The following is a 23,188-nucleotide window of genomic DNA, read 5'->3' on the forward strand; positions in this document are numbered from 1 at the left end:
AAAGAAAGCCATAAGTGCACGCGCAGAGCGCGCCACGCGACAGTTCGCCTCGTTCGGCCGACATCTGCGATCAGGGTTCCGCGTTCATCCCGCAAGATAAGCTCTTGGAGTCCGGAGCGTCGGGCTTCCAGAACGCTTCCAGATACCGTCAGCGCGGGACCGAGCATGACGCCCCGACGGTCGCTTCTTTTGTGGACTGGTGTGGTTTTCTGCGCATTCCTGCAGCTTGTGGTCGGCCAAATGGAAGCCATGGAGTGAGTCTCACTTGTCCTGTATCCCTAGTAATGTACTTCTCAAACGCGTCTCGTGCAGTGATGTCATCCAACAGGCAGACTGAAACTCCTATTGAAAAACGTGGATGCTTTTCAAAAGATGATGAACGCGATTCGGGCGTCTGCTAGAGCGCCATGATGAACCATAAACCTGCTATGCTCGTGATCTCACAGTAGAAAGCAAAAGCACATGCCTGTGCTTTCAGCATAGTACTCGGAAGTAAACTAAAGAGAAAATAATGGTACTGCAGGCTAAATTGTAAATTACTCTTGCTAACATGCTTGCTAATCTCCATGGCATAGAAGACAGAGCAGGCGACAAAATGGCGAAAATAAGTTAGTAATTTAGTTATACTACAACTCGCCTCCCAGTACAACACAAATCCTGCGGCCCTGGCTCCGAATTTTACAGACCCTACCTTTAGCCATCGAGTACTTCAAGGTTCTCCGGTGATTGTGCACGTGCATGCCTCGCGTTGTGCATGCACGCGCATATTTAGGCAGCCAGCCTAAAAAAAATCATAAACTTTCTTTTTACCAGTGCCAGAGATCACTTGAGGATCGTCCACGACAAGCCCGATCGCACTGACGTTCCCAGCAGTAGCAAGAGCTCTCATCCAGGTACGGTCAACGCTTAATTTTGGGAATCTTTTGTCTGTTTATTACCTTGCTGCACTCCGTCCAATGAAGCGCCAATGGAACGCTATAGGATGAACGGGTATAAACTGGCGTAAGCCATTCAGTGGCGCGGTTGTTCGAACGTGCGCATCTTCCTAAGCCTGCATAGTCGGACCGTCGTCTGCTCACTTCTCGGGCGCCAGAGCAGAACTCGTATATAGTTATCACTCCAGTGCAACACTACTTGGAAACAAGCTATGTTTAGGTGCACATGAAAAGGACCTGAATCCACACGTGCATGACCTGATCATGCTCCCTGGGCTTGACAAGGGAACTGGCCAGTAAATTTGCAGCGAGACGATTTAAAGAAAGCGCGGGGTTGGTGCACGCCATCATGTGCTGGTCAGAGACTTCCTATGATGGTGTAGCATGCTGCTAAAGGGTAATCTTCAAGCCAAACCAAAGATGATTCTGAAGTAATTCTGGGGAAACTTACTTAATCGGTGCCTCATTCTTGTTGTCATGCGGTGTGATGCACTTTTGTTGACTTTAGATTTATATGCATGCGTATTCCTTTCTTGATAAAGAATTCAGCCGTCAGTCAGCGCTGGTGAGTGTTACTCTCCTTGTCCTTCCTTCTTTTCGCGCTGTTCCCCTGTAGATGATTACACCTCCTCTGGCTACAATGGAGTGGTTCAAGTTGGCTCTACCTCATCCAACTAACACTAAACGTTCGCGTCAGCAGGCTGGCTTCTTATATAAAGCACACATCAACCCAATATAACATCGCCTAAGTGCCAGGAGCTTGAATACATGGTCGATAGGCTAACCGGCCGAAGGTATGGCAAAACATGGCAGGACGTTGCGATACCGCGGTGGCCCGTTTACCAGCGGTCTGCTTTCCGCTCGCTGCCCGGATTCTTACAGGAAATAATCACAGACCGGTATACTCGCTTGAAAAGCGCCTCTATCACCAATGAACCTTGCGGGAAGATGCTGCGTGCCGTTCCTGTACTCCATTTGGTCATTGTAGATATCCATACTGACAGTTAATGTACAGCTGCAATACTCTAATCCCGATGGTGTAATCACCATGGGATGTAGGGACCTTTTTCGAACGAGCCATGGATCATTCTGGGAAGAATGTATTATTTTATAGTATGTTCTTTTTCACGGCTATGAAAGGCGCTTGAAGGACTGCGGATTAGCGTTGATCTCGTGACGTCACAACGCACGCCGTAAGTTAGGCACCCTAGCGTTGGCCTTTATTAGCTTTTTTTCTCTTTCCTCCCTCTTTAATGATGTGGCTGGGGTCAATAATAGATCGCGCATCTACGGGAACAGTGACCCAGCGATACGAGTATCTATATGATATAAAGCCACTCCAACATAATTAATGGAAACCTATTTGTTGATGCCTCTTTTTTTTGTTGTCGTTCACCGAATAGGCCTTACTGCGGCGACATTGGTTACTACACCGTTGAGCACCACCAACGTCTCCAACGGGACACCAGGGACGGCACTGCCCCTCGGCTTCGGGTCGGATTGCTCGCACGAAAGACAGTGCAACGCACTTCTCGGTCTCGCCTGCATCAGGTGCGTTCAGTGCACCCCTTTCAGGGGCGTAACCAAGTGGGTGGGTGCATGCATAGCAAGCGCGTGTCCTCCCCCCTTCTCCCTAACCGAAAGAAATTCCTGACTACGCCAGTGGCCCCCTGTTGCTATATTTTAGACGAATGTGACAACCGCCTTTGTTGCCTCTGGGTGGCCTCAACAAGGACGCACGCTTTTATTTAAGCAAAATTGCTAAGGATGCTACGAATTCCAAAGATTTCTCCTGACAGGGTCTATGGCTTCTCGATCACTGCTGATGTTTTTCTTTTATTCCTAGTGAGCACACGTCAAAATGGCAGCCGTCATACAACCTCTTACTGCAGATGGTCCAAATTTCCGGAGTCCCCCACTACGGCGAGCCTTATAATCAGATTTTGGTTTTCCCACGTAAAACAACATATTCTTTTAATCGCAGCGGTTTTGTCGTTCTTATATGGCTACAATATTTCCGGGGTCCATGGACCCCGGAAAGTTGTTATTGTAATCATACAAGAACGACAAAACCGCTGCGGTTAAAAGAATGGACCCCGGAAAGTTGTTATTGTAGCCATACAAGAACGACAAAACCGCTGCAGTTAAAAGAATATGTTTTTTTACGTGGGAAAACCAAGATCTGATTATAAGGCTCGCCGTAGTGGGGGACTCCGGAAATTTGGACCACCTGGAGTCCTTTAGCGTGCACCTAAATCTAAGCAGACGGGTGTTCTCGCATTTCGCCCTCATCAAAATGCGGCCGCCGTGGCCGGGATTCGTTCACGCGACCTCGTATATAGCAGCCCAAAACCCCACTGCGGTTCGTGATTGCGCCAATGTTATTCGTTCTGGCTGGTCGCTTCACTCATGCATGGTGATGCTAGCATGTTTTCTCTCATAAATTTACTGTGCAGATCTCTATATATATCTATAGCATATATGATGACTGTTCTGCGTACTTATTGTCAAGTTAAAAGACAGCTACCCGAGAATAGTGCATTATATATTACAATCGGCGAAGTCCAATTACTGGTTGAGAAAACGTGTCTGCGCGTTCGCAGCAACGAGAACGGCCCGCCAATGTGCGCCTGCGCTTCATCGGCACCCGTCTACATCAATGAGGGTGGCGTCCAGAAGTGTGTCCGAGGTGAGAATACGGGTCTTGGGTCTATACATGCCAGTCTATATACTAAATACGGGTCCTTAATGCGAGTCTATATACTAAAGAAATGTCATGCCGTATACTCGCATATCGACTCGAAAGCGAGTTAACAGTGATTTTTAGCCCACTTATACGGTTCTTATGACGATCCTTCTTCCAGAAGAGAAAAAAATGGGGAGCTCGACTTCGATTTTACAAATCGCCCAAATTACGACGTGCCGCTATTTAGAAAAATGGGGTGCCAGCCTGCGGCAGTGTCTTACTGCATTGATTGAATTGAGTGACATTGCTTATGCGGAAAGTTATAGGTTACGAGATTTTCGTCTCACATGCAGTTAATTCGTTCGTTCTGGATGTCTTAATTTGCGCCTTCGCGGTACCGAAAACCAATGTCATTCTTTCGCTTACAGTACTAGTCACGTTTCTTTACAGTTGAAACTAATCCTGGAAACAAAAAATCTTTCTGGAACATCTTGCAAGGCTAGCGCGCATCACGTCCTAAACGCTCGCGCTCTGCCTGCTTTGTCACGCAACGACGCAAGGTGGAGCTCTACGGTCTGAATGCGCGCGCTTGAACGTTGCAGCCAAAAACCTCAACGAAGCGTGCGTCAGCAACCAGGAGTGCAGCTTCGACAACCCTAACGTGCAGTGCATCAACTCCTTCTGCAACTGCTCGCACCCATTCCAGTTGACAGCAGCGAGGCACTGCCTGTTGCGTGAGTGTCCTTCCAGGGTGTTCGCGGCGCGAGCTAAGGCAGGGTGGCCGATGCATCCTTCTGCGTACCACCGGGTCATCATCGGTATTGAAGCTTCGAAAAGTGAATAGCCTTAATAGGATAAAGGAGGCTTTGTAAAATAATAGCATGGGATTCCATGTGACACGTCGTTTATCGATTTTAATTGGATTTGCAAAATTTTCTGATGGATGTTTTATGGCGTACCCTGGTTAAAAATTGCCTCGACAGTTCTGAGCCCATTATGATGTAATCTGAATAGCATTACCCACCATATATAGTCGACGACCCGGAAACCACAGTCCGGCACGGCATGCGTGGAGAAAGTGATCGCGTTTCTTTTCTGGGCCATTACGCATCTTTTAAAGATTTACTTACGAGCGTATGCTTGCTGGCGCCGTTTCTTACAGTTTGTGGTGATTATATCATTGCACTGCAATCGCGCACATATCGTTACAGCTTCAAATCAAGGAGGTGACATCTTCACCATCGCCCTTAGCGTGATGCTGGCCTTGGCATTGCTGCTCCTTGTTGCTGGCTACGCGTATCAAAAGTAAGCATGGAATTCAGCATGTTTCAGATTTCCACACAGAGTTCACTACTCAGACCCTCCAAACAATCAGTTTGTGGAAGCTTACTGATGCTTGCTCGCGTGCTCGCTGATGAGTAGTTGAGGTAGCTTGCATTTGCAGTTTTAGTTAGAAGAAATGAAACCCGCAATCATGTCTATAATTCCGCTGCACCGCACAACCACGGTGTACGTGTGCCTTTGAGCGAGACGTTCGATGCACGGTGTAGCTATATATAAACAAGCTCTTTTACGTCGCCACGAGTTTCGCGTTTCGCAGTTTTTGTGGGCCATCGTCAGAGACCGAAGTCGGGCAACCCTGCGCCTTTTTCAAGGTCTTTAATTCACAGATAGCATCCGGGCTTCGTGCTACAATCCAATCGTACACTGCAGAGTTATCAAGCTATATATGCTTGTCAACTCTGTGGGCTAAGCTAAGTGGTTTCAAGTTCCACATGCGCAACTTCATCTGCCAGTACATATACGGTATAGTATTGTACACGGCGTTATGAACAAAGATATATCGGAGGTTCCGTACCCCTTTCTCTGATGTTTCGTCACGAGGTAGCTCTGCCCCATTGCTTCATTTAGCTTGCGTACTTCACGTGCACACGCTGTATAGTCGGCGATTAAAGTGGCTCGAACGGCTGGAGCATACGAAAACTGCGACAGTGGGCTGCGGGCTGCGGAATGTTCAATATTTATTTTTTCCAAGAAAAATAAGCGTGTCTTTCTTGCAGTAAGTAGACGGGTACGTTATTCGATGCCTTCAAATATCTAACACGCCTGTTTCTCGACGACGCGTAAACCAAATCTATTTACAAAGGGTGGTCTATATGCGGCGAAGTAATAGGGTTGACATGCACGTGATTCAACGATAAGGGGACACGTGCTTGCACTCTCTAAACCTTTAGCTGCTACTCCGAAGGTGCGAAACCGAACGTACACGAGTTCGCGACGCCTGCAGGATGGTGCGCGAACGTGCCGGTTCCAGCAGCAGCACCAGCACCAGTAGCGGCAGCCGCCGCTCGAAGCGCAAACGGAAGCGTGACGCAGACGTTTCGACCACCTCTTCAACGGCTTGCATTCTGACCAAAGACAGGCCCTTGCCGGACGTCGACAGCGAGGGGGAGTACTCGGCGGGGGACGAAGAAGGCAGCGAGGAACACGGCGAGTCGAGGCGACAGGCACGCGTCGTCCAGCATGGCTCGTACTTGCGGGAGCACTCGTTGGTGCCACCTCGTCATCCGCCCCTTTACATCAGTCAGCAGGCTGCCAAGGGTCGCAAGGTGCGTTTAGCGCGCACACGCGCCAGTGCGACCGGTCGCGCATGTTTGGATCTGAGCTTCTTTTTTGCATGGCATCGCCAGGTATAGGTATAGCTTGTGCAAGACCTTACTCGATCACCTGTCACCGTGTTATATAGCGTGTTTTTTTCTTAGCTGCGCCAGTATTTCTAAAGATTGGCTGTGGTAGACAACGCATTTCCAACCCTTGAGCTAACTTACTCGATGAAGGCGATCATTACTTCTATGAGAAATGAAAATTCGTAATTGAATAATAACCATAGTTACACTAATTTACTTTTTAATGAAATATTTTACGGCACATTTTAATCTGCGAATTGTAGCTAGTGAGTTAGGCATATCCACAGACTATCCATACAGGCCGTTTTTTCCCGACTTAGTACGCGCTGATGCAGAACGCAGCCCGAAGGTCAAATCGCTCGCTGCTGCTGCCGCGCTTCCTCACTCCAACGTTTTGACAGCGAGTTTCCGCGGTCATCGAGTGAGATGTGTTCATGTTTGCTAGTATGCGCGCGATACCATTATTCTTAATTTATTTAGTATCCCATGTTTACAAGTTTATATGGCCGATAAGTCTACTACCCTTACTTCGTATCGCCGTCTACTAATTTGCTATCGCAATCGATGTTTCGGCTTTCGGGCAAAATTGCGACTTTTTTTACATTACTTTGTCACATCTTCTGGGTGGCCAGACTTCGTAGAACGTAGCACCTGTGCGTACTCGTTTGCTGGGTGGTTGCAGGTGGCGGGTTTACCGACGGTACAAGAGACGGAGAGTTCCTCTTCCGAGGGTGACGAACAGCTGCACTCCAGCAGCAGCTCCGTCGCAGACAAGCCGGAAAGAGATTCACGTGCCACGCCGCTGTATCGGACATGCAAGGGACGACACCTGCCCATCCTGGCGGAGCGAAAGACAGGTAGGCCCTTGCTTTTACGCGGCGCTTCGCACATATATAGCGTTATGGGACGCTGAAATGTTTACCTTTTCGTATACTATTAGCGTACGAAAAAAATATTCTTATCCAACAGAGAGTATTATAAAGCTAATAAGGAAACCCATACGGGTTCCTCAGAAAGAACTAAAGCTTAAAAACAATTCACCGACGTTTACGATACTCCCTAATGCGAAATGTGAGCGCAGACCTATACGTGTTTCCATTTCGCGATATACTGGCTGACGCAGACAATCTGTCTCGTGCGGCACGCTGAAAACGGAGCGAAGTGTGGCGCGACTACCTATCTAATCGGGAGACAGCCCGTGGGTTACGCGTGGGCGCGATTCACAGCAGCCGCCGCAAACAGGCCTCCGTTAATGCCGCGCCTTGCTTTCATATATGGTACCTTTGGACGAGCTCGTACCATGCCATCGGTGAACAGACGACGCAGGCTACTCTGGCGCCATCTCGTAGCCATCGTCGCCGCAGAACGGCACTACTGTTCTCACGCTTTCGATATACCCTCCTCCTCCACTTTTCGCCTCATGCTCTCACTGTAGCCTCCTCCTCTGCTTTCCTCCTCCCGCTCTCTTCGCTTTTCATCCCCCACTGCGGTTCCGCGTTCGCTCTTTCATCCTTTGCTCTGCTCGTTCGCTCGGTCACACCGCCGACGCTCAACGCAGAGAACGGGCGCCTAGGAGTAGCGCTGTAAAATTCACCGTTGTCGGGGCACAGCGCCGACGCCTTTCGGTGTCGTTGCTATTCCATCTGAGTAAACCAGAACAGGTGTCTAGGAAATCGCAGAGAGAGGCCGAATTAGGCGACAACTCGCAGCTCAAGGAGTCGCAATTCGACAATCGTACGCACACCTGCTTTGCCATGTACCGTTAACGTTTACGGTGTATCGGAGCGCCGGCAGGTAGGGCAGCATGGTGAAACCGGTATATGGCTAGCCAAATACAATATCACTAAGGTAACAGTGCTGGTAGCGGCATCTCGCTACGCCCTGCAGTGATTGTTGCCCGGTCCACGCGTTGACACAATCAGCTGTGTAGAACATGTAGACAGCAAGGAGATAACGCAAGGTGCTCGCGGTCCGGACCAGCGGCGACGTCAGAGACGTGACGAAAGGGAGGGGGGGGGCGGCGACATCGAAGACAGAGACGCTCTTTCTCCAGCCAGTTTCGGTTTCAAGGAGCTTGCCAAGGGAAACTAATTGTTCACCTAGCTCCCACATGAAATCCGCAATTGAAAATTTGATCGTTGGGATAGTTGAAGAATTGAAGGAGTTGCTATAAAGAGAACAACATAACACAAAAAAATTCTCACAATAATCTCAGAAATCTGACAGTAATTTCAAAGTGTAAATCGAGCTTTATGCTTCTACAGCGCAGCGCCTTTATCCCGGAAAATGCTACAATGATCCGGAATCTATTGGTCAGTGTGTGCCTGCGAGCGATGCAATAACACACCAGAATTAATTTTTAGGTCTCGAGCTCCGCTACGACGAACCCGACTGCAGCAGCTCATCCCCAATGCACATGCTTCGACCCAAGGACGAGCAGATGCAGAGGATCCTCGGCAAGCAGCAGGTCGTGGTGACCATTGAAACGCACGAACGGAGGTAGGTACGCTAAACCTACTCGATCCTGAGGTACACACACAAAGAAAAAAAGAAGCTATATATCTTCTTCACACTGCCACTGTTAACTGAGATATATATGCACTGGAGGATAGCGAAGCGCAGAAGTTACTTTGCTTTGTTAATGCATTCGCTGCGCATCAGTTTTCCCGACCGACACTGTGCATACTCCAGTGCAAAGACAAACTGTTGGATGTAATATGCATACTATGACAGCACATATCGCTGATGATATTGCCTTGCTTAGTAACTCAGGGGACCAATTGCAATGCATGCTCACTGACTTCGAGAGGCAAAGCCGAAGGGTGGGTCTAAAAATTATTCTGCAGAAAACTAAAGTAACGTTTAACAGTCTAGGAAGAGAACAGCAGTTTGCGATTGGTAGTGAGGCACTAGAAGTGGTAAGGGAATACACCTACTTAGGACAGGTAGTGACTGCGGATCCGGATCATGAGACTGAAATAATCAGGAGAACAAGAAGGGGCTGGGGTGCGTATGGCAGGCTTTCTCAGATCATGAACAGCAGGCTGCCATTATCCCTCAAGAGAAAAGTTTTTAACAGCTGTGTCTTAGCAGTGTTCACGTACAAGGCAGAAACCTGGAGGCTTACGAAAAGGGTTCTACTTAAATTGAGGACGACGCAACGAGCCAAGGAAAGAAGAATGATAGGTGTAACGTTAAGGGATAAGAAAAGAGCAGATTGGGTGAGGGAACAAACGCGAGGTAATGATACCTTAGTTGAAATCAAGAAAAAGAAATGGGCATGGGCAGGACACGTAATGAGGAGGGAAGATAACCGATGGTCATTGAGTTACAGAATGGATTCCAAGGGAAGGGAAGCGTAGCATAGGGCGGCAGAAAGTTAGGTGGGCGGATGTGATTAAGAAGTTTGCAGGGACGACAAGGCCACAATTAGTACATGACCGTGGTAGTTGAAGTATGGGAGAGGACTTTGCCCTGCAGTGGGCGTAACCAGGCTGATGATGATGATGATGATGATGATGATGATGATGATGACGACAGCACAAGGAAGGGCCGAAGGCTCTCTGACGTATCTTGCTGTGCTGTGGCTTCGCAGGTCCCTCGGAACTGCCCCAAGCCCTCCGCCCATAGTGTCGCTGCGGAGGCGAGAGCTTCCTCTTTCGGAGTCCACGGACGACTCATTCATGAAGGACCTCAAGCGCCGCCTCAGTCTCAAGGCTCGGTTCAGTGACGACCTCTGCGGATTGACGCCGGTGATGCGGTCGGCATCCGCCGAACCAATACGTGTCGCGGCTGGTGCCGTTCAGTGCGACGCCGCTCAAGGCACTCCAGCAGAAGCTGGTCCACAGAAGGCGGAGACAGTCGCCAAGGCGCAGCGGGACGCCGAACCGCCGACTGCTGGTGAGATATTTGTCATGGCTGAAAGCACGGTTCTTGTGGATACGAAGAGGTTGGCTTTGGTTGATTTGCTATCTATCTATCTATCTATCTATCTATCTATCTATCTATCTATCTATCTATCTATCTATCTATCTATCTATCTATCTATCTATCTATCTATCTATCTATCTATCTATCTATCTATCTATCTATCTATCTATCTATCTATCTATCTATCTATCTATCTATCTATCTATCTATCTATCTATCTATCTATCTATCTATCTATCTATCTATCTATCTATCTATCTATCTATCTATCTATCTATCTATCTATCTATCTAATCTTACGCCAACACAACCCAAGTTGTCTTCCAGCTAGGGCGACTGGGTGTGTGATTATGGTCGCGATGCCGTCGTGGTCATTCCATCGCCGTCACTCCAGCTTCGTCAACCGACGCTCGTCATGCTGTAATAGCCACGCGATCGTCATCACACAGTCGTCGTCATACCGTCGTCGTCCCGCTTATGATCGGGATGCTGCCTTGGTCATTCCATGCCGGATGTCGTCTTGATTCTCGTACAGTGGCGTAGCTAGGTCCTCTGACCTCGCCCCCCCCTCCCCCTGGGTGTAGTCGAGGAAGGCGAGGATATCGACAATTTCCGGGTTTCAGCACCAGTACAGCCGCCTTGGACATTGCGCACGTTCCCCGGGTCCCCCTCTCCTTCACTTTCTTTCCCAGAGATCGCGAATGCAGCAGATATACACGCTGTCTTTTCTGCACCAAATTACAGAGGGCGCTGTACTGATAACTTGTGATAAGCGCATGTGTGCACATCTTCTGTCAGACTGTAAGGCTTGGCAGCCAATAGAAATGCGGCATCGTGGAAAATATGGCTCACGTCACAGCACAACATATCTTTATAAATTTTAGTTACCAATTTTAGCGGCAATATTGCATTTGCAAAATCGAAGCCCGACATTCATAACTCGCCCAACAACAACTTAACAAAAAACGTCGTAGGTACTATGGCGCGCAGTATTTTGGCTGTGGCCAGCCCTGAACGAAAACGAAAATGAAAGTGTGTGTCAGTGACGCTGATCTCCCCGCTGTAGGGGTTGGAGGACGGACTTCGAGATGGAAAACAAACTTGGGAGTATTTATTTTACATTATATACAGAGAGGTGAGAGTCATTTAACAATCGTACAGTCATTACGGGCCGGCAGCAACTCGGACGCTGCGGCCCGCGGCAAGAAGTTCGAGAGAGGTGAATCAGGAAATCAGGGAATCAGGGAATGCTCTGCTCTCTCTGGAATGCTTCTTTTAAACCCTTCGAGGACTGGAAGTCGCGTCATGTTCGACCAATGGGAGAGTCCGCTCGGATGACGCCATTTTCAGCCAATGGTTGGCGCACGTATCGCGTTGTCACACCCGGCGGCTCTCTGCGGTCTTGCCTCGCAGACTTGCAATGCGCTTCTTCGAAGGAGGAGAAGTGGGGGAGCTCATGCTCCATTGTCCGAGGGCCCACCTGCTCCCGGTGCTACGGCCCCGCAGCGGTAGCAAATGTCTTCTTCAAAGGCGATGAAGAGGGACGATTGGGCTCCATTGTCCGAGGGCTCCTCTAGTCCCGGCGGTACGGCTCCTCTGTGGTAGCAAATGCCTTCTTCAAAGGCGAAGAAGGGTGACGATTGGGCTCCATTGTCCGAGGGCCCCTTCTAATCCCGGCGGCGTACGAACTTGTTGGCACGTGAACTTGTTGGCTCGTGCGCTCCTCTGGAATGTGCTGCGATTCGATGTGGTCCTGGGGAACTCGAAGTAGGCGCAGGAAACCGCTCCATATCTAACACCACTCTATTAGAAAAACGGAAAACGCCACCTGCCGCCTTGCTGCGCGGGCGCCAATGCTATGACAATTACGAGTTCTCTTCATTCTGATCAATAAAGCCTTGTTTTTATTTCCTTCTATACGGACAAACGTGAGTATCAGAGCTGCGGTACCACCGCAAGATTGGGAACAGAATAGAGCACACTTCGCGTCGATTGTCGGCGTCACCATAAAAAAAAAAAAAGTTCGCGATGACTCGCAACATAGAGGCAGCCCCGCCCCCTGTTGCTACGCCACTGTTTTCGTACCATCGTCATCATTCCGTCGTGGTTGTGCCATCGTTGTCGTTGCACCTTTATCATCTGGTTGTCATCATACTGTCGCCGTCAACTCATTGTCTTCATGCCGCGGGCGTCATCACGCTGTCCTCGTTATACTGTCGTCATCGTTTGAGAATCTTCTCGTTGTCGTCAAGCCGTCGTTGTCATATCTCCTTTGCCGTTCCATCGATGTAATTCTCTCTTCACCATTTCATATCGTCGACACTGCGGCGTCAAGACACAATTTCCATGCTCAGAGGCGATTTCGCAATTAGTATTGATTAATTAATCAACTTCTCAAATATTATAATTAGATGAAAGGTGTCAATGAGAACGTTGTAGAGCGACATGAAAAACTCCCGATACAGCTTTACTCAATACATGCTACATAAAAGTGTTTTTCCGAGCGTGAAAGAAGTCCTCAAATGCACGCAATATTGTTACCCAGCCTAAATGCATACCGCATTTTGTAAATATACCTAAGACAAGTCGCAGTATAGTTATCGCACACAGGCCTACGCACATCTATTCAGCTGTAGAATATTGATTCGGGTAAGCACTTTCTTAACGTGCGACGCTTTAATGAGTCATTCCTTCACCCAGGGGTGACATTCGGCACCAGTGTTCCTGTTCACGGGTTCACCGTGTCAACCAAGCCTGCAAAAAAGCAGATTGCGGACATCGAGCACCGGGATAAAGGACCGGAGAAGGCGATAGAAAAGGCTGCGGCAACTGACAATACCTCAAAGTTGGGCCAGGAACATCGCACTGAAAACAGCCAGCCTCCATTGCAGTTGGCCGATAAGAGAGACCACTTCAGCACAATGCCGGACAGAAGCTCGTTGAACGCGGGCGCGCACAACGCGAAGAGGAGGCGCGCATCCTCGCCACCTGTATTGAAAAGTTCCGGCATTGAGGGCAGAACAGAGCCAAACAAGACCAAAACCGTCTTGCTTCCACCCGCTGCACGAGCCGATAAGGTCGAGGGCAACGTGACTCGGCAAAGTCGGGTACCAGTCACAGTTGCCGCTGCCGGCACGAATTTCGAGAAAAAGGGAAACGAAGTGAAAATGCAGTGTCCGGAACCTAACACTGCTAGCGTGCTCACCGAGTTGGATGCTGCAAAACAACTTTCTGAAAACAGTAACGTCAACAAGCGTCCCGCGCAGCCTGTTCCCAAGGGTACGAATGCTTGTATGAGCTCACCGGAAATCGCTGACTGTAAGACACCTAGTCAAAAAGAAAGGCTGAAAGATGAGCTTGTCGATGCTGGCGCGGGAAAATTGCAGCAGAAGCAAAGTGACCACCTCAATATCGAAGAAGTCGGCGAATTGGCTCGCTTACTTTCTAGGCTGATAAGAAAACACGAATACTTCGAGCATACTTCGTCAGCCGAAGACAGCGCGAACAGCGCTCCCCAGCGGCCGCTCAAGAGCAAGCGGGACAGGGCGAAACATTCTCGCAGCACCTACGGTGGAATGAAAAAGGGCTGCAGGGCCACAGAACCCACTGAAGGGAGTTCTGTGGGAACCTCCCTTCAACATTTCGCTGAAGTCATCATCGGCAAAGTTAATCAGCAGTCAGTAACTCAGAAATCGGGTTTGCCAGTTCAGCCTGACGTCAGCATGGCGAAACTTTCGCTGGAACCGACCACTCAGCACAAACTGCTTAGCATGGAGGCATTTGTGCGCAAGACAGCACAGCCGGAGGCACCGGAGCTGATAGAGGCAGTGTCTGGCAAAAATCTTGCTAACATGAAGCAAAATACACCCTTACAAGCTGACCGGCCTTCTCTGAACCAGAGCACAGAAAGCACCATCAGTGAAATGAAGTCACAAGAAGAGATCACGCCTGCGGAGCAGTCGTCGCTGCAGACTACAGTCACAGAGAGCAGCGCTGACGATGCAAAGTACGGCTCTGACAGGATAGGCGGGAGAACACCAAAGCCGATACCAGTCAGCGTGCCTCAAGACTATCGCGGCTGGGTCCCTATAGGGGCCGCTTACGCTGCACAAAGACCGCCCAAGAGTGGGGCATCTGGAGGGCTGACCGAACTGGTCGGAAATACCAGCGGAGTGAGGGACATTTCGATGACGTTCTCGGATGGCGGTGGTATCCAAAGCGTGCTCCGAAAGAAGCCCTCGGTGTCGTCCACTCTGTCAGAGACTACACCATCGCTTTCAGCGCAAAATCCGTACCAGGAGTACATGGCGAAGCAGCTTCAGCCTGTAGTGCACTTTGCCGAGAGACCATTTGCGGAAGTTCTCGCCAGCATGGAGAGCGAGATAACCAGCATGTTCAAAGATGACGCGACAAGTAAGTTGAAGTCAATTGTGTGTGTGTGTATATATATATATATATATATATATATATATATATATATATATATATATATATATATATATATATAAATGGTCAACAATAAATGGTCGACAAATTAAAGGCGCGAAGTGTTTTTCCACCATGCAGTTGCAGTTTCTATGCGATTTATATATATATATATATATATATATATATATATATATATATATATATCGAAATGCACAATAGGTGCTCGAGTCTCAAGTCAGCCTGGACCAGGCCGCCGATCCATGTGCTGTCAAGAAGTCACATAGAAACTGCGACTGCATGATGGAACAACACTTCGCCCCTTTAATTTGTCAACCGTTTAATTGTTCGCCTATAACAAAGTATTCGCGTTTGCGTCTCTTAATTTAAGGGGTTGAAAATATTGTTTGTTAATTCGTGTTCCTTTTTTATCTCAGCTGGCGTTCAGGGCCCCGAAAAAGGGCGGGACAAGTCGTCTCCAAGCAGCGCTCCGCAATGCTCGACCCAGTCGACTATGAATGATGAGAAGCTCGATGAAACAGCCATCGAGAGTTCGTCAAAAGGAGCCTCTGAAACGGACTCCAGTAAAGCCGTCGCCAGCGGAGACCTAGCTGAGACATCGGGCCGCGTCGCATCCACTGCAGCCCCGCCAGTCGGCAAGATCCCGGTTTCGTCCAAGGCAGTGACGACGTCGACTTCGAACGAGAGCGACGAGGCGTCCAAGGAGGCTCCTAGGGCGCTGCCCACCTTCTGCGACTCGGACGAGGGCGCGGTGCCACCGTCCGAGTCCATGTCGCTTTCGTTCGTCTCCTCCAACTCCAGCTGCAACGCGGTGCACCGCCTAACTGATCTGGTCGACCTTCAAAGGTTGCAGCACAGTGCGACGGCGGCGACTCACGAGACGGGTGACGGCGGCGTCGTGCTAGGCATGCCGCTACCCCGGCTGACGTCCTCGTCGGCGGCGCAGATGGAGAGCTCGCGGCAACCCGCGTCATCGTTGACGGAGTGCGGCGCTCAGGCTCTGCTACTGACGGAGCCAGCGGGTCGCTCTGGCTGGCCTCAGCTCAGGAAGACTCGGAGACGCGACGTTGGTCACCGCGTGTCTACGGACCGTCCATGGACGGAGGACGTCAAGAAGGTTGTAATGCTGGGCAACAAGCACTACCTGCAACAGCACGCGGGGCGCCGTCCCATCGCCAAGTCGGCGACCACCTTTGACGAGACGCAGTGTGTGCTCTTCAAGATCGAGGACCATGTGCTGCCCGATACGACGGCTTCACCGGTGGCCCACGATGCTCCCCACAGCATGAGCATGTCTGGCGAGCTGAATCGGGAAAGCTGCGAGTCCACACTGGAGCTGTTGTTCCGGCGGTGCACCTTTTCCTCGGCGAGGGAAGTCGACACGCTGGCGTCTGAGGATAACAATTTCGAGCAGCCGCTCAGTCTGAGTGACTTGATCTTGCTGCAGCACCCGGAGGTTGGCCTCAGGAACTTTATTGTAGTCGACGTTTCTAAGACTGCCGACGCGCCCTCGCTGACAGCACTTTCCTCGGCCGCGGCTACGCCTGCCGAGGGCGGAGCAGAGCGCCAAGGTGTAGTGCTGGAAGCTCAGCCCGAGGACAAGCAGGCGCCGGATTTGATCACCAACCACAAATCCCGTGCCAATGAGCCGATGTCCGAGGAGACGCGTCTGACGGCAGCTGCAGTCGGGATTTGGCGAGAGCCATTTCTTGCTGCAACGGTGGCAGGAAGTAAAGACTCGGACGCTCTCCGGAAGCCCCAGCGTCCGAGCCTCACCAAGTCGGCAGCCGAGGCCACCGACCATGAGCGCCGGCTGGAGCAAGAAAGTGCGGGTGCGGCCGCGGAAGCAGCAGCGGCCAGGGCGACGGAGCCGAAGGTTCGTTTCGCCCCGCCGCTGGCTTCGCGACACGTCGTCTTTCTGCCCGATTGCGCGGCAGCCATACGTCTTCCAGGTGGCGTGATCCGCAGCGTACGTCCGGGGCAACAAGCCTTCAGCACTGCATCGCCGCAAGGCAGAGGGGCGATCAGGGCCGACCACAGGAGTCGGCAGCTTCTGCTGGCCACGGCCCTGGACGAACCTTGCTTCGAGTCCATCTACAACGCCATCTTGCAGCAGCCGCCCCAAGTGACCGCCGCTCTGGAGCCCATTGTGCCGGGAGAGGTTCCGAGCCCTGCAAGGGCGACACGGGCCGTCTCGTTCGACGACTCGCTTACCACCGTTGTGCACCTGGAGCCGCCACCAGAGTCGTTAACGTACGACGTCGCCGACGCGACAGCGGGGTCCGAGCCGGAGGCGCCTTCGCAGTGGCGCAAGGCGAGGCGCCAGTCTAGCCTCTGCCGCTTCTTGTCGGGCTCGCGTCTGCAGGCGCCGCCGGGGAGCCCCGGCATCGAAGGTGCCAAAGTCGCGTGCGGTACAGCCCGCAAGACGATTAGGTTCGGCGGCCCTGGCCAGCTGGCCCCTGCGCTGGCTCGCCCTGGTGCCGCCAAGGACGCTGGCGCGGAAGGCACGTTCCCAGCAGGCGGCGGCAGCGGTAGGCGCGACACCCCGACTCCGCTGATGTCGACTTTCTATTCGTTCGAGGACACCGGCTCCGAGCTATCCTTCCTACCGGAGTCGAGCAATTTCGACAAGTCAGGGTCGGCCGCGGCCTCGCAGCGCCGCGACGACCACAAGCATTGCGACGAAGCCTATGCCCCGCGTCCGGCATGAACCGCGCCTGTGCGCTGCCGATCGGCAGTATATGTTCTGGCTGCATTCAATTACGCGTATTCAATAAATGCTCTGAGAAAAGCGAGTGCTAGCACAACTGGGCAAAAGCTGTACTTACGTGTCCAATGAAGTCGGAGATCCGTGCCCCTCCAAGTCAGTGCAACCCGTACATTATACAATTTAGATCTTCACCTATACGTTCACCTTCTAATATATAGCAAACTCATCAAGGGTCAATTGTTTGTATTCCGTTCTAGCAACTTCATGGGCATATGTGATTTGGCTTTTTAGAAACATGCAGCCCAAATAGCGCAAACCTTTCATATGGGCCCGTATGGTGTCCTTTGACCATGTCTAGAGAGTATGTTGTATTCACTGTCTTATTATGCGCTCCTTTGATGTCGTCTAACCCAATTCTCAGTGAAACACATCGGAGTGAATTATTTGATACAATAAAGCAAATCTCGGATGACGCCATACGCCCAATGAAATTTCTGTGGCAAACGCTCAGAGTCGCGCGAGTTCTGAATTAGTTTATAAATTATCGGGACCTTGTATAAATGAAGCGTATATAATATTTGGAATTAACCGCATTAGCCGTATAACGTCTCCTGTATATCTCTAAGGGTGTATTAATCACGGAAATCGTACGATTCCTTTAATCGTTATTTATCTTGTAACTGTTTGTACTTATAGTACCAGTGCTGCGATGTTAATGATTTTGTCGTTAAATATAGCTATTTCTTTTTTTCTTAAATGCGAAAGTAAGGCAGTGTAAGGTAGACATATTGAACTGATTGTTCTATTTATTTGATTTTGAATTGAATTTTGAAATCAGACAATGAAATAATTGTGAAATAGTTTTTTTGTAACTGAACCTTAAGAAAAGAATTTTGTAATAACAGATTGGGTAGAGCAACAGTAATATAGCAAATTGTATTTTTAAAAAAGGGTCTTTTTTTACATTAGTGTACATTATTTTATTTTATAATATTATAAACGGTTGAAAAAACGAAAGGTATATTTTTTCCACGGCAATCAGCCCATGTGGCTAACAATGATCTTGCGTACCAGTGAGAGCAGAGGAACTGGGGAAATTCTCAAGGTTTCCTGAACGCCTTTCTTTGTATAATAGACTCCTTGACATTTCAATCCAATTTCACTACATTGATGACCCATCCGAATGCCTGGCTATCTCGGAAGCCGCCAGACACGCCGAGGAATGCCGCTAGCTGACCCGCTGATTCACCTCGGACGACCAGCACCGTCAAAAAGCCGTTCACGATGCCCTGAACTCGACTCCCACTTTTCTCCCAGGCGCTCTCGTCTGGTTGTTATAATTTTACAAACGGTGGAAAAAACAAAAGGTCTATTTTTTCCACGGCAATCAGCCCAAGTGTCTAAATGATCGTGCGTACGGAGTGAGAGCAGAGGAACTGGGGAAATTCTCAAGGTTTCCTGAACGCTTTTCTTTGTATACGTATCCAGCTTTTCTGGACATGAGGGTCTACAGCCTCACTCAACAACACCGCTCGTTACTCAGCACGTTTTTTTTTTGTCGGCAAGAGTATAGTGTATTTCCTCTGAATGTTTCGGCTTTAGGCGTGACCTTGCACGCCCGCTTATTCTGTTACGTTGACGGCGACCGTTGTCGTAAGCACCAACCAACCAACCAACCAACCAACCAACCAACCAACCAACCAACCAACCAACCAACCAACCAACCAACCAACCAACCAACCAACCAACCAACCAACCAACCAACCAACCAACCAACCAACCAACCAACCAACCAACCAACCAACCAACCAACCAACCAACCAACCAACCAACCAACCAACCAACCAACCAACCAACCAACCAACCAACCAACCAACCAACCAACCAACCAACCAACCAACCAACCAACCAACCAACCAACCAACCAACCAACCAACCAACCAACCAACCAACCAACCAACCAACCAACCAACCAACCAACCAACCAACCAACCAACCAACCAACCAACCAACCAACCAACCAACCAACCAACCAACCAACCAACCAACCAACCAACCAACCAACCAACCAACCAACCAACCAACCAACCAACCAACCAACCAACCAACCAACCAACCAACCAACCAACCAACCAACCAACCAACCAACCAACCAACCAACCAACCAACCAACCAACCAACCAACCAACCAACCAACCAACCAACCAACCAACCAACCAACCAACCAACCAACCAACCAACCAACCAACCAACCAACCAACCAACCAACCAACCAACCAACCAACCAACCAACCAACCAACCAACCAACCAACCAACCAACCAACCAACCAACCAACCAACCAACCAACCAACCAACCAACCAACCAACCAACCAACCAACCAACCAACCAACCAACCAACCAACCAACCAACCAACCAACCAACCAACCAACCAACCAACCAACCAACCAACCAACCAACCAACCAACCAACCAACCAACCAACCAACCAACCAACCAACCAACCAACCAACCAACCAACCAACCAACCAACCAACCAACCAACCAACCAACCAACCAACCAACCAACCAACCAACCAACCAACCAACCAACCAACCAACCAACCAACCAACCAACCAACCAACCAACCAACCAACCAACCAACCAACCAACCAACCAACCAACCAACCAACCAACCAACCAACCAACCAACCAACCAACCAACCAACCAACCAACCAACCAACCAACCAACCAACCAACCAACCAACCAACCAACCAACCAACCAACCAACCAACCAACCAACCAACCAACCAACCAACCAACCAACCAACCAACCAACCAACCAACCAACCAACCAACCAACCAACCAACCAACCAACCAACCAACCAACCAACCAACCAACCAACCAACCAACCAACCAACCAACCAACCAACCAACCAACCAACCAACCAACCAACCAACCAACCAACCAACCAACCAACCAACCAACCAACCAACCAACCAACCAACCAACCAACCAACCAACCAACCAACCAACCAACCAACCAACCAACCAACCAACCAACCAACCAACCAACCAACCAACCAACCAACCAACCAACCAACCAACCAACCAACCAACCAACCAACCAACCAACCAACCAACCAACCAACCAACCAACCAACCAACCAACCAACCAACCAACCAACCAACCAACCAACCAACCAACCAACCAACCAACCAACCAACCAACCAACCAACCAACCAACCAACCAACCAACCAACCAACCAACCAACCAACCAACCAACCAACCAACCAACCAACCAACCAACCAACCAACCAACCAACCAACCAACCAACCAACCAACCAACCAACCAACCAACCAACCAACCAACCAACCAACCAACCAACCAACCAACCAACCAACCAACCAACCAACCAACCAACCAACCAACCAACCAACCAACCAACCAACCAACCAACCAACCAACCAACCAACCAACCAACCAACCAACCAACCAACCAACCAACCAACCAACCAACCAACCAACCAACCAACCAACCAACCAACCAACCAACCAACCAACCAACCAACCAACCAACCAACCAACCAACCAACCAACCAACCAACCAACCAACCAACCAACCAACCAACCAACCAACCAACCAACCAACCAACCAACCAACCAACCAACCAACCAACCAACCAACCAACCAACCAACCAACCAACCAACCAACCAACCAACCAACCAACCAACCAACCAACCAACCAACCAACCAACCAACCAACCAACCAACCAACCAACCAACCAACCAACCAACCAACCAACCAACCAACCAACCAACCAACCAACCAACCAACCAACCAACCAACCAACCAACCAACCAACCAACCAACCAACCAACCAACCAACCAACCAACCAACCAACCAACCAACCAACCAACCAACCAACCAACCAACCAACCAACCAACCAACCAACCAACCAACCAACCAACCAACCAACCAACCAACCAACGAAAAAAACACCCGCACCCTCCCTGGTCTATTCCAGCACATAGGCATAAGGCCATGGGTCAGGTGATGCTGACTAGGTCATTTGGGGTATATGTATAATTTGGGTATATAGACCAAATATAATATGAATACAACAGTACCAGAAGCAAATTAAATCACATGTTGAATACTTTTCTATTAGTTGTAAAATAATGAACAGCCATTTTTACAGCCGATCTTTACATCGGAAAACGAAGACTTGTGAGCGTGCTTGCAGTCCCAACCTACCTAGCCTTACGGAAAACCTCCTGCTTCTTGGCCAATCCCCCATAGTGGGTACGCGCCACTGTCTGGGACACAAAACAAGACAACCTGCCTGTGACCCCTGCCAGTGTCGGAAAACACTTCAGGTGCTACCTGCCGGTCATCTCCAGCCGATCACCGTCCCTGTGGAACAGTTCTTTCGTGTTGGATTAGACCTCGCTCCCTTTCCCACGTCATCTTCTGGGAACAAATGGGTAGCCGTCGCTACTGATTACACCACCCGATACGCTATCACGCGGGCTCTCCCTACCAGTTGCGCCACTGACGTCGCGGACTTTCTCTTGCATGACATTATCTTGCTTCATGCTGCCCCGTGACAGCTGCTTACTCGCCGATCATGCACGCCAGCTTGCCCGTACACGACTGACGGCCTCGCAAACCACTCAGTAGCGTCAGTACAACGCCCGCCACCGTGACGTACAGTTTTCGCCTGTTGCACTCGTGCTCCTGTGGTCGCCCTCTCGTCACGTCGGACTTTCAGAAAAGCTCTTTTCGCGATACACAGGGCCCTACCGCGTGCTGCGCCAGGTGACGCCTGTGACGTACGAAATTGTTCCTGTAGGTTCAACCTCGTCCTCTACTCTGGCATCTAGTGATGTCGTGCACGTCAGTAGGCTCAAGGCCTACTACACTGCTTCCGATTCCAGCTTTTAGTCGCTCCGGGACGGCGCTTTTGCCGCCGGGGGTCGGCCGGTCGGTCGGTCGGTCGGGTATGCCTCAGGGTATACCGGGTATATGTCACACCGGGTATATGTGACTGATTATGTGTACATCTTTCATAACGTCAATGTAACCACACTTCAAATGCGTAGCCGAAACTAGGTATGTGCCGCAATTTGTTGAACATCTATAATCGGAATCATTGTAACTGAAAAAGTTTCAATTTTCATGTGCTTTTCTTCAGCAAAACTGGCTCCGCCAAACTTGCATCACTGAATAGATGAAAGCTGGCTACTGCCAAATTCAATGAACGTTTTTGACTTGAATTTCAGTCACTGCATAGGTGCCATGGCATGTGTTTCTCTTCAATTAACCTAGCTCATTTCAACTTGCATAACTGGTCACCTTCATGCAAGTTGAGGTAGCCTTGTTAAGCTCAACTTGCATCATTAGGTATGAGCCACACTTAAATGTAGCAAAATTGGAAGGAAATCAGTCAAGGAGTCTATTATAAAAAAAGGCATTCAGGAAACTTTGAGAATTTCCCCAGTTCCTCTGTTCTCACTGGTACGCAAGATCATTGTTAGCCACATGGGCTGATCGCTGTGAAAAAAAAAAGACCTTTTGCTTTTCTCTAACTGAACTTCGAGAAAATAATTTTGTAGGAAAATATTGGCTAGTGTAACGATAATTTTATAGCCAATAGTCTTTTTTTGCGTCCCACGGAAGCCGTAGTGTAGGTCTACGGAGAATATTGCCCAACTGGGGACGTTTAACGTGCGCTACGATGCACACGGGCGTCTTAGCAGTTTGCCTGCATTCAAACTGCAATCTGCGGAGCCGCAAT

General features: G+C 49.8%; 1 protein-coding gene across 2 annotated transcripts; it reads left to right on the plus strand.

The window, feature by feature from the left end:
• The first annotated feature begins 43 nt into the window (after nucleotides 1-43).
• Nucleotides 44-17,626, plus strand: LOC135898189 (platelet binding protein GspB-like). 2 transcript variants are annotated; one of them, XM_065427011.1, is made up of 13 exons: nucleotides 44-254; nucleotides 814-893; nucleotides 1,478-1,500; nucleotides 2,339-2,486; nucleotides 3,539-3,624; nucleotides 4,224-4,355; nucleotides 4,833-4,926; nucleotides 5,909-6,230; nucleotides 6,991-7,165; nucleotides 8,672-8,807; nucleotides 9,904-10,208; nucleotides 12,939-14,651; nucleotides 15,101-17,626. In XM_065427011.1, the coding sequence occupies exons 5-13, from the start codon at nucleotides 3,558-3,560 to the stop codon at nucleotides 17,392-17,394; spliced, it is 5,238 nt and encodes a 1,745-aa protein (XP_065283083.1). In that variant the 5' UTR covers nucleotides 44-254; nucleotides 814-893; nucleotides 1,478-1,500; nucleotides 2,339-2,486; nucleotides 3,539-3,557; the 3' UTR covers nucleotides 17,395-17,626. The 2 variants fall into 2 exon arrangements, with proteins under 2 accessions (XP_065283083.1, XP_065283081.1); XM_065427009.1 differs by lacking the exon at nucleotides 1,478-1,500.
• The last annotated feature ends 5,562 nt before the right edge of the window (nucleotides 17,627-23,188 follow it).

The sequence above is a fragment of the Dermacentor albipictus genome, chromosome 3, assembly GCF_038994185.2.
Source record: "Dermacentor albipictus isolate Rhodes 1998 colony chromosome 3, USDA_Dalb.pri_finalv2, whole genome shotgun sequence".
NCBI lineage: Eukaryota > Metazoa > Arthropoda > Arachnida > Ixodida > Ixodidae > Dermacentor > Dermacentor albipictus.

Coding starts and splice junctions, on each gene's coding strand:
- LOC135898189 (XM_065427009.1), top strand. CDS start 166: ATGACGCCCCGACGGTCGCTTCTTTTGTGGACTGGTGTGGTTTTCTGC. Junction 255..813: donor GGCCAAATGGAAGCCATGGA/GTGAGTCTCACT, acceptor TCTTTTTACCAG/TGCCAGAGATCACTTGAGGA. Junction 894..2,338: donor TAGCAAGAGCTCTCATCCAG/GTACGGTCAACG, acceptor TTCACCGAATAG/GCCTTACTGCGGCGACATTG.